Raw genomic sequence first — 12,123 nt, 5'->3', positions numbered from 1 at the left:
CTTCGGGTTTTAAGCTTTCCGAAGGCTTCAGGGACGGTCCCTGAAGCCTCTAGGGGGGCGGGGGAGGCTCTTTTCGCCCTCCCCAGGCTCCTATAAAGCCTCTGGAGCCTGGGGAAGGCGAAAAATAGCTTTTAAAAAGGTGAACTCAGCTGGCCAGTGCGCGCATGCGCGCTGGCCAGCTGACAGGGCAGCGCCTCGCGTGCCCTGACAAATGGCTCCGCGTGCCACTGGTGGCACGCGTGCCATAGGTTCGCGATCACGGCCCTACAGAGTTGCCCCTGCATGGCCCCATGGGAGTCTGACAACCAATCAGAATACAAACTCAAATTCAAAAGCCCAAAGAGGGTATAAAACCAGGGCACTCCCAGCATCTCTTCCCGTTTTCTCCCAGGACCTCAAACCATATGATTCTGTCCATCATCAATAAACCTTCTTTCCGATTCGTGATTCACAAATTGGGGACTTGTGAGGATGTATAATTATATAAATATAATGACGAGAATAGCTGGGAATTGTAACCAGGTCTACATCTCAACCAAAATAAGGCCGGGGGATGTGGTTTAAAAGCACAATGACTATATGTGTATACTTTTATGTTCTTTTTTTTTTAAAAGGAGGAAGATGTATGTTAAAATTAAATATGCATATTGAAAAGGAATTATAAATACCATCAGCATAAAATGAAGCTTGCTCAGAAGCTGAAATTCATCAAGCAAATGAGATGAAGAGTGGGAAGCAGAGGAGAGAGGTAAAGGAAGAAGAGAGGGATAGGAGAGAGAGTAAGGGGGGGAAGAGGAGGAGAGAAAGGAGGAGTGGAAAGGGGAGAGAGGAGAAGGAGAGAGGAAGGGGAAGTGGAGAAGGGGAGGATAACAGAGGGAAGAGAGGAGGTAGGGAGGAGGAGAAGAGAGGGAGAAGAAAGTGATGGATAAGGTACAAATATGGTGTATGGAGAGCAGAAGAGCCAATAATTGTTTTTGGGAGTTGATGTTAAAATGAATTGATGTAAACATTTAATACAACAATATGATGTTGGCTATGTGCTTATATGTTATGAAAATGAAAAAATAAACAGAAAATCTGTATATACAAAATGAACCTTCTTTCCAAGCAACTTCCATGAATCCAGTGTCTTTTTCCCCACTTGGAACTGAACCCAGAAGGACATGTCTTCCAACAATTGAATACATCAATTTCTGTGACAGCTCCTCAGGTTCTGGATTTGCCAGACATACCTCGCTCCCTCAACCGGTCATTGCTCAGAAAACTTAAAATACCAGAGCAAAGAAGGAAGTTCCTTACATGGAGTGATGTAAAGAGGGAAATGAGTAACTGGAGAAGGGGAAGTATTCGATATAGGAGGAACTGATTGTAATGTATATAATGTGTTGGTTGTAGATTTGCCACTGCCCAGTATCTGCTAGCTGTCATTGTTTTTTTGGGTAAGAATAAAGAGCTTAATCCACACATCTGTCTATTTTCTGGAACTCAGCTCGGAAATGAGTTTGGCAAGGAATAAAATATTCCAACAATGAATGTTCCAGTTGGAGCTTTGGCTTCCAGAGTCAATTTGGAAAGGAAAACATTTAGCTGCGCTTTTGTAAAAGGGAAATCAAAACATTGCTTTTGATAGTTGAAGAATACCATAAAACAAGTCTGTGCTTTGTCATCTTTTATTGAATAATTTATATTTTCTTAGGTAAAACTTTATTTCCTCTACACTTAATTTACATTATTTGCTTTCAAACGTTAACAGACATATGTTTACCAGGCATCCTGATATTAGTTTCATTTTTCCTGAGTACACCTAACAAGTTACATTTTCACATACAGCTGTAAGCAATACCTGCAACGGTTCAAGAACTGATCAAATGTGTATTACATCACCTCCAATACAAATACACCTATTTCACATATTTGAAAATACATTTAACAGAAGCAAATCTTTAGAACTGACTTATGAGAAAATAGTTTTAGCCTGTGCTAGATAAAATAGAAATTAGGGCTGAATTATTCAACGGATTTCTTGGAGCGTCGAGACTAATTTTAAATCCCCACACAATGTGGGATGAATAATATAAACGATATTATTAATTTTAGCAGGTTGAAAGAGTTAGATATGCAGGCATATCTGAAGTCTTGAGAATATATCGTAGTGGATTCCTTGCACATTTTTACATGTTATATATTTTAAAGCAGTTCAACAAGACTGAGGAACTTTATTCAGTAAAGCTATATTCCCCTTCAGTAAAGCTATAATCCACTTGCAGATATTTCATTACTTGCAATCTGCAATGCTACCAGCTGGGATTTTTCCATTGTAAAATATATTAATATCTGTTACATATCATTACAGGTACCATTTACAGTGAGCTACCCTATTAAATTAGTTAGTCGTCTGCAAGACTGGCCTGTTGTCCGTAAGAAAGAGGAGTGATACTGTGATCTCATTCCAGCTTAATCTTTGGTTATTTCTGGGGCAAATTAAATTCATTTGTGCAGCTGTTCACTCTGCAGATGTGATTCTGGGTGGTTTTACCACGCATTCAAAACAATAAAACAATGTCAATGAAACATAAAGAACCAATAAGGGATGCTGACAAAATAAATCAAAGATTATCAGCAGGCCAACAACCATGCTTAAGTCATTTAACCAATAAAATCCCATGCTGTGGAACCCATCCAGGTCTTCAGGCTTTGTAGAGGTCTAGCAGGATCCATGCCAATCTAACCTCTATGGGTAGAGTGTTCATATTATAACATTGCTAATTGCAATTTTCAGCCATGAACATTTGCAACTGCCAGGGAAAAAATGACTCGCAGGACTTTTGCAGCCCAAGAGTGTAACCCTGAGCTATATATTATCTATCTTCAAAATGCAGATTTAAAGATCCTTGGATACCTAAAATTAATTGCATGGCTTTTTGGAACTCACCAATAGTGATTAAAGGTTTTTTTTAAAATAATTATTTCAATTGCTCAGGCCACCTTAGATTGCACTACCTCTCAGACAAAACCTGGAGCCTACATACTTTGTTTGATTCTGATTTTAGGTTCACAGTTGGCTTGGTACACTAATCATGAATCATGGCTTAAATACACAATTGGGTGGGATCATGCTACATATACATTGGGTAAATAAAAAACACATACTTAGCCCAGATCAAACCAGCCACTCGGTGTGATATGCAAGACGAGTGGGAAACCTACAAGACTCTCCCAAACAGACTGGCTTCAAACACTTGTTTAACCATCATTTGGTACTTTCAACACAGTTTGGCTATATTTAAACGGCTACGTCATTGTGTTAACAAAGTCCAGCAAATTGTATGATGCCTTAGCTTGTATATTATGTACGAAAATATATGGCTTTGGGGAAAAAATGCACACACAGAACAACCCAGCAGACTTCCACCAACTGTGATCCTCTTTGGCTAAGGCAATTTTGTTCCTGAGGCATGCATGGGACATCCAACGGAGACCATCACCCCTTGCCTGGACGAAATTACTGAGGTCTTATTGGTATTCTCCTTGATTGGATGTTCTTCCCTAGATTTGAAGAACAAAATGCAAGAGGTGAAAATAGCTTTCTTGGAAGGACCATTAATTTCAGCCAAACTACAGGTGCTGCAAAAGCATCTTCCTAGCCAATCCTGGCCAAACCGAAATAGCTTTTGTGTTTAGACCTTCAGGTCTAAGGACCTAATAAGTTGCCTTTCACATAATCTGCTAGACTCTACGACTTTTAAAATTGGGTAGGTGAATGCAAAGTGTTAATCGGAATGCCCTGAATTGTGGAAACTCAGAAAAAAAATTAATTTGGTAACTACTTTAAATGATGTTAGGTAAGCCTTGCTGCTCACATTAACTATTGCAACCAGAGAGTATAAAATATAAGTATAAATCTAAAATATAAAATGCCTCCACTCCAAATAGCTGAAGCAACTTATGTTTTGCTACACTTGACCTTAGCCAAAAGCAGAGGTGGGGTTGCTCCCAGTTCGGTCTGGTTCGGCCGAACCGGTAGTGGGATTCAGGCTTTGGTCGCAAAACCAGTAGCGACCCAGGCCTGACACGCTCCCGAACCAGTTCCCTTGTTGCCACTGGGCCACCGCCATTTTGGTTTTTAGTGGCTGCGCATGCGCGGTTCACTGTAAATTGTTCTGTGCATGCGCGAAGAACAATTTACATTGAACAGTGCACAGAGCATGTATTTGGCATGCACTTGGGTTGCAAACCGGTAGTAAAACCAGGAACAACCCACTCCTGGACAAAAGACCAAGAAGCAATTGTGAATATTATTAAGGTGACCAACCGTCCTCCTTTAGGGAGGACAGTCCTTCTTTTGTAAGTTCTGTCCTCCCTCGAAAAGTGTCCTCCTACATGTCCTCCTTTTTGATATTTGAAGGCTAATCTGTCGCGCGTTATGTGACGTATTTTATTAAACAGTTTTTAATGGTTTTTTTTTTTACTTCATCGCAAGTATATTGAACAGATATTGAATCTTGTGTTGAATTTTTATCTAAAGAAATGCGAGACATTAAAATAGACGACAATTGTCTCTTTGAAGAAATTAGAAGACTGAATGTATATTTAAATTCTGAAAAATTAATACAATGGGAAAATCAACATGTTGAAATTGATAAAAGATGGGTGGATATTTTCAGCCATTTCAAAAATGAACATAGTCCATGTGAACATTTATTTATACTTGTTCAATTTACGTTGTGCTGCCCTGGAACTAATGCAGCAGTTGAAAGCGTTTTTTTCAATTGCCAATGATTTTTCGACAAGTGAGAAATCGAGATTGAATGTTGATACTCTAGCTGCAGCACTTGCCGTAAAATTCAATATGAAGGATATTTCTTGTTCAGATATTTCCAATATATTGTTAGAAGATGATACATTGACAAAAAATATTAATTCAATGGAAAAGTACTCATTTAAATAATAATTAACAGGCATGTAAGCATAATTACAATATAAAATGTTGCAAATGTTTTTATTATGCATATATCATATTTTAGTGTATTATTGTTGCAATGAATAAAATATTTCTTTTATTTACGATATATTTTTTCCAATTTATTTGTCCTCCTTTTCATTGTAAGAATGAAATTAATTAATATTATGAGTCTTCAGCAGGATGTTATGTTGCTATCTTAAAATCTAACCAGAAAGCCATATTGTTTAGAAATATGTATAAAATGTATAAAATTTACCTGCAGATGAAAATCCTAATCCTAAAATCAGAGTGGCAACAGCCAAATGTTTAACTATGGCTAGGAAAGCAAGGCTTTCGGTAATAAATCCATGTTCAAGCCTATTCTGTTATATCGATTAAATATTTTGCTTCTTAAATGTTTTGCTTGTTAAACTGTTTCATCCGTGCTGAGTTTACATTGTGTTTGTAACCTGCTTTTGGTCCCTTCAACTTTAATTAAAATTGATTACAACTTGGCAATAAAACAACTTACATTTTTTATACATTTTCTGCACTTCTTTTGAAGTTGGGTCTAGGCAATGTTGACTTCCTAATCTCACTCTTGAAACGTTGAGTCCAGGCACTGATGATTTCAATGTCACTCTTGAAAAGAAGGAAACAAGAAACAAAGTCCTTATTTATTACATCTACAGGTAGTTAACAGTTTACAACCCTTCATTAATGACCTTCAAAGTTACAACTGGTCCTCCCTCTTGTGTCCATCACAGCATTCCAACAACTACATAATCAAAATCTCGGCACTTAGCAACTAGCATTTATATCTGGGAAGTGGCGCAGTGGCCTAGAAGGGGAATCCTCGCCTCACAATCAGGATTTCGATCCTAGGTAGAGGCAGATATTTCTCTCCCTGGACACACTGAGAATGTATCTGCTGAACAAAACTCCGCATTGGCAACAGGCAGGGCATCCGGCCATTAAACACTCTGCTAGCTCCATTCTCTTGGCCAGATTCTACCCCACAAGGGATTATGAGGTCGTTAAACGATGATGAGGATTTATATATGATGGTTGCATCATTCCATTGCATGCAAATGCCATTTGCAACCTTCCCAGCTGACTCCCCACCCCAATTCACAGAGAGGGATCACAATAGACTAGAATAGAACAGCAGAGTTGGAAGGGACCTTGGAGGTCTTCTAGTCCAACCTCCTGCCTAGGCAGGAAACCCTACACCACTTCAGACAAATGGTTGTCCAACCTCTTCTTAAAGACTTCCAGTGTTGGGGCATTCACAACTTCTGGAGGCAACTTCTGTTCCACTGATTAATTGTTCTAACTGTCAGGAAATTTCTCCTCAGTTCTAGGTTGCTTCTCTCCTTGATTAGTTTCCACCCATTGCTTCTTGTTCTACCCTCAGGTGCCTTGGAGAATAGTTTGATTCCCTCTTCTTTGTGGCAACCCCTGAGATCTTGGAACACTGCTATCATGTCTCCCCTTGTCCTTCTTTTCATTAAACTAGACGTACCCAGTTCCTGCAACCGTTCTTCACATGTTTTAGCCTCCAGTCCCCTAATCCTCTTTGTTGCTCTTCTCTGCACCCTTTCTAGAGTCTCCACATCTTTTCTACATCGTGGCGACCAAGATTGAATGCAGTATTCCAAGCGTGGTCTTACCAAGGCCTTATAAAGTGGTATTAACACAAAACACAATTGTGGTCATACGTTGCAGATTACTTATATATTTCCATGATCCATCCCAAACATTGTGCATTCTTTGAGGCACACATTAAGGGATAAAAGCAGCCGAGATAATGCCACCATCTATCTATGGCAGGAATATTCTTAAATCAGAATTTTCTGGGGTTTTTCCCCTCTCCTCTCTACCTGCTTCGTTCTGGAGATCATTCGGTACTTACATATATTCAAGTCTGTTGCAGAAAGTGTCAGCGGGGAAGACTTCAAAGTTGGCCACCAATCTCAGCGGTATACTTTTGGAAGATATGGCTTGACACCGACATCTATTCTTCTGAGAGGTCACGAAGCCTAGACGCAAAAGGGCAAAAAAGGCAAGAGGATGATGATTGCAAATCCCAGCAGACATTTTGAAACACATCTACGGATAGTCCTTGACCACAATTGAGCCCCAGATTTTTCGGGGCAAAGCATTAGGCATTCGTTAATGCCTTGTTCGATGAGTAATACAGTCGTTCAATGAATCTGGCTTCCCCGTTGACTTTGCTGGTTACAAGATTGCAAACGGTGATGACATAACTCCGGGACATGGCAAACGGTCACAAATATGAGTCAGTGACCAAGGCATCAGAATGGAGAGGCTCATTTTAATTGGCTTTGGGATTGTGTGGACAAGAAGCCACTTATGGATTGGAAAGGAGCACAAATAGCTTTTGCACTGTTGCAAAATGGCAAGGGCAGTCTTAACGGCATTATGGGCCCCGGGCAAAGCAGTTCACTGGGGGCCCTTACGATAACGACTCACAGGAATAAAAATGTAAAGGGCTGATAAAATTAAACATATATTTATCAAGCTGTCAATAGTTTAACAACACTGTTAAATAATTTACTAAGACTATATGACTATTATTGTTCCCTTCCTTCCTATCTCTTCCCACTTATGACTATAACCACGTTGCTTGCATATTTCAATTGATATTGCTTTTATTTGCTTCCTAATACGATTTCATAGTTTATTAGTAATCCTGACTACCGCTAAGTGTTGTATCTTTTTATTATTGATGAATGTATTTTATTCCCCTTATGTACACTGAGAGCATATGCACCACAGACATAATTCCTTGTGCATCCAATCACACTTGGCCAATAAAGAATTCTATTCTATTTTATATTCTATTCTGTGCTGTGCTGTTCCTATTCTATTTTCTATGCTATGCTATGCTAAATTATGCTGTGCTGTGCTATTCTATTCTATTTTCTATTCTATGCTCTGCTCTGTTGTTCTACTCTACTTTATTCTACTCTACTCCACTCCATTCCATTCTATCAGTGTTAATTTCTATTAATGCATGTTAATATTAATAAAAAGTGCAGTAAAATGTAATAAATAGGTTGCTGTATTTATATGATATAAGATGCATTGAAGGGTTAACATACACAGATTAATATACATCCCCTATGCTCGTGGGGCCCACGGGGAAGTGCCCATCAAGCCCATGTGTTAAGACAACCCTACAAATGGTCCCAAAATCTAGAAATCCCCACTGAAACAAAAATTGCCCTGAAAAAAACTCATTCGTTATTTCCTATTGCAAGATAACACTTTTTAAAGATCTCAAGTAACCCGTGCCTTGCTTTTTCCTTAGCGGCTTTATCAAGGCTAAGAGTGAAAAGTTGTAATCTAGACTTCCTCTTGAGCTTTAACAAAATAATTCAACTGACTAGGGCAGGGGTGTCCAAACTTGGGAACTTTAAGACTTGTGGACTTCAACTTCCAGAATTCCCCAGCCAGCCATGCTTAAAGTTCCCAAGTTTGGACACCCCTGGACTAGGGTTTCTAAACTTTGGGATTTTAAGATGGGTGGAGCAAAGCTGGCTGGGGCATTCTGGGAGTTGATGTCCACCCATCTTAAAGTCAGCAAGGTTGAGAAACACTGCAACATGCAATATGAATGAATTCAAATTAATTTCCAGAAATTAATTCGCAGTCTAAGATACACAAGCCCAGTCCCCCAAAATCCTGCAATTCTTCCTTACCTTCGATTCCCACTGCAAGCAGGAGGAGCAAAGCAAGAGAAACAGCACAGACTTTCTTCATGATGATGAGAATTCTTGAATTCTTGAAGAGCTTCCTTTCTAGCAGAATTCTTGAAGAGCTTCCTTTCTAGCAGCAATGGCTTTGGATTTATAGCCAGGGAATTCTTCCCTCCTGAAAGCTGATTGGTCCTCTTAATTCCTGAAAGGAAAGTCCCACCGGACTGCAAATACCAGGAAAAACATCCTGTTTTAGGAAATGGAGAGCTTTCACTTTCAGTTCTGATTAGAATCCTCTCAAGCTCTCTTTGTCTTTGCTGACATCTGCAAGCCTTGAATTAAAATGTCCTTGATTTATAACAATTAATTAAGTGACCGTGCAAAGTTACAACAGCACTGGGGGAAAAAGCGACTTAGGACTGTTTTTCACACTTAACGACCTTTTCAGCCTCTCCACGGTGATGCGATCAAAATTCAGACGCTTGGCAACAGATTCATATTTATGGCGCTTGTCTATGGAGATTCTCGGTCAATCCGGGTCACGGCTGTGCCCAAGGTCCTTTTTTTAAAAATGTTATCATTCCGTACGTTGCAGGCATTTCTGAAAAGCTCGGGAGGATCTTCAGGCAACACAACATACGAGCACACTTTAAACCCAAGGATACACTAAGGCGTAAGGGTTGTACACCCGCCCCAAGGATAAAACACCCAGACACAAACTGAGCAATGTGGTATATGCAGTGCAGGGGTGGGTTCCTGCCAGTTTTAACCTCTTCTATAGAAGAGGTTCCACAATTCTACAGTGCCGTCTAGAACTGGTTCCAGCTCCCTCCCCCTGCCCGTCCTCACATCATCAAGATGAAGAGTGAGAGGAGGAATTCTGGGAGTTGAAGTACACAAGTCTTAAAGCTGTCAACTTTGAACACCCCTGGGGTTGTTTTTTTCTAAAGGGTTAGGGGTGCAAGGGTCTTGTAATTTGACAGCTTTAAGACTTGCACGCTTCAATGCCAGAGTTCCTGAGTCAACATGACTGGAGGAGGAATTCTGGGAGTTGAAGTCCACAGGTCTTAAAGCTGCCAAGTTTGAACACCCCTGGGGTTTTTTTTCTAAAGGGTTAGGGGTGCAAGGTCTTGTAACTTGACAGCTTTAAGACTTGCACGCTTCAATGCCAGAGTTCCTGAGCCAACATGACTGGAGGAGGAATTCTGGGAGTTGAAGTCCACAAGTCTTAAAGCTGTCAAGTTTGAACACCCCTGGGTTTTTTTTTCTAAAGGGTTAGGGGTGCAAGGGTCTTATAACTTGACAGCTTTAAGACTTGCGTGCTTCAAATGCCCGAGTTTCTGAGCCAACATTTTGGTTGCTAAGCAAGAGCATTGTTAAATGAGTTTCACCACATTTTACAAGTTGGCCACGGCCACCCAGTCACATGGCTGGTAAGCCACTCCCACAAAGCAGGCCACACCTACAGAAGAGGTTCTAAAAAAATTTGAAACCCAGCACTGATGCAGTGCCATGCAGTGAGACGTGTGCAGATCTGTACTTTGGGGGAAACAAAACAACCACTTCACAAATGCATGGCACAACATAGGAGAACAAATCCATTAGGACAATGATGGCGAATCTATGGCACACATGCCACAGGTGGAACATGGAGCCATTTCTGAGGGCACGCGGGGCATTATCCTGTCAGCTCCAGCTCCTGAAGCCTCCGGAGAAGGAAAAACCGTCCAATGCACAAACCGGAAGTTCGGGAACGGACTTTAGGGAAGCCTCCTGAAGCCTCCAGAGGGAGAAAAACAGCCCAACAGGCAGCCCCAGACGTCCGTCCCCAAACTTCCAATCTGCTTATTGGGCCATTTTTCACCCTCCCCAGCCTCCAAGGCCTCTGGAGGCTTGGGAGGGTGAAAACAGACCTACTGAGCCCACTGGAAGTCGGAAAACGGGCCATCTATGTCAAAACTGAACAGCCCTCTCTCACCAGAGGTGGAGGGATACGACATCACCTATCTCCAGTCTACAACACAGTCCTTTCAGCCGTTCCAAAAAACCTCCACATCCATTTGCACCACTCAGGTGACTCCGAAGACACAAATAAACCTCCAGGTGGCTTCAAGGACTCCCTAAAACAGGGGTGTCCAAACTTGGGAACTTTAAGACTTAATCTATGAATAAATGAATTCATTAGAATTCAGCTCGACAAAGAACTTTATTCTTTGCAAATGTGAATCATAATGTCTGCACATAACCATTGCTTCATGTATGTTTTGTTTGTGTTCATCCTTAAAATTGGTGTTGGTGTAAGTCAGGGGTGTCCAAACTTGGGAACTTTAAGACTTGTGGACTTCTACTCCCAGAATTCCCCAGCCAGCCATGCTTAAAGTTCCCAAGTTTGGACACCCCTGCCCTAAAAGAATGCAAATGACCAGATGTCTGCCAGGAGTCTCAATCCTTCCATTCTCCAGTCAGAGCTGAAGAAGCTTCTTGGATGAGAAGCAAAACGTCCTCCAAGACTAATAAGAAAGTCCAGTTGCTTCTTGGAAAAAAAAAAAGCACCTTCAGAGCATTTATGACCGTTGCAACCTCCCAGGATCATGTGATCACCTGATGTGACCTTCTGACCGACAAAGTCAGTGGTGGAGGAAGCTGATCCATTTAACAACTCTGTTACCAACTTAACAACTGCAGGGACTCACTTAACATTTGTGGCAGGAAAGGGATGCACCTAAATTGTTTACTTGCTCAACAAGTTGAGCAGCTACATTCATCGATCAAACAGTACAGGTAGTCCTTGATTTACAACCATTTGTTTAGTGGCGGTTTGAAGTTACGGTCACTAAAAACATGACTTATGGCCATCCAACCATCCCAATGAGGTCACATGATCAAAATGTGGGCAGTGGGCAACCGGCATCAGAGGTGGGTTCTTACCGGTTTGGACCAATTCAGCCGAATAGGTGGTCACCCGGCCGGATATGTGACCATACCAGTTCTATCCTGGGCACTGCCTTCCTTATTTTCTGTTGTGCACATGCGCAGAACAATCTTCATTGAAAAAATGTAATCCCACCCCCTCTTTTAATGGTGTGCGCATGCCAGTCCCAGAGAAGTCGCAGCGATGGGCTGGTTTTTTTTTTGCAAAAACGGAGGAGTTTTTGCCTTCCCCCAGCCTCCAGAAGCACTCTACAGGCTTCAGCAGGGCTGGGGGACGGGAAAAATGCCCCTGTGTTTGTGAAAAATGGCCCATTTTCCACCATATTTTTTGCAAAACCAGGGGCATTGTTCCTGGGGGCCCGGGAAAACAGTATTCTTGAGGGCCGGGGAGGACAACAACTTTTTTTTCTTACTGGGTAGTTTGCAGGCGTTGCCTTAGCGCCGGGGAGGCTGGAGCGCGCCCCCCCCCCCGCCGATCAAAACTTTTCGCCACCGTTTCGGTGGGCATGGCTTATTGAGGGGGTC

General features: G+C 41.4%; 1 protein-coding gene across 1 annotated transcript; it reads right to left on the bottom strand.

Annotated features, from left to right (window-relative positions):
- Positions 1–3,414: 3,414 nt before the first annotated feature.
- CXCL9 (C-X-C motif chemokine ligand 9) lies at positions 3,415–8,743 on the bottom strand. The gene is made up of 4 exons (XM_081960445.1): positions 8,671–8,743; positions 6,858–6,984; positions 5,475–5,584; positions 3,415–3,546 (listed from the first exon to the last, which is right to left on the bottom strand). The coding sequence occupies exons 1-4, from the start codon at positions 8,729–8,731 to the stop codon at positions 3,503–3,505; spliced, it is 342 nt and encodes a 113-aa protein (XP_081816571.1). The 5' UTR covers positions 8,732–8,743; the 3' UTR covers positions 3,415–3,502.
- Positions 8,744–12,123: the final 3,380 nt, after the last annotated feature.

This window comes from Natrix helvetica (genome assembly GCF_964273705.1).
Source record: "Natrix helvetica genome assembly, chromosome: 7".
NCBI lineage: Eukaryota > Metazoa > Chordata > Lepidosauria > Squamata > Natricidae > Natrix > Natrix helvetica.
This window is presented reverse-complemented; position numbering and strand designations above follow the sequence as displayed.

Excerpts from the sequence above, each read along its gene's own strand:
- CXCL9 (XM_081960445.1), bottom strand. The coding sequence starts at position 8,731 with ATGAAGAAAGTCTGTGCTGTTTCTCTTGCTTTGCTCCTCCTGCTTGCA. Across the intron at positions 6,985-8,670 it reads GCTTGCAGTGGGAATCGAAG|GCTTCGTGACCTCTCAGAAG; the intron begins GTAAGGAAGAAT and ends TTTTGCGTCTAG. Across the intron at positions 3,547-5,474 it reads GCAGAAAATGTATAAAAAAT|GGAAGAACATCCAATCAAGG; the intron begins GTAAGTTGTTTT and ends CTTCAAATCTAG.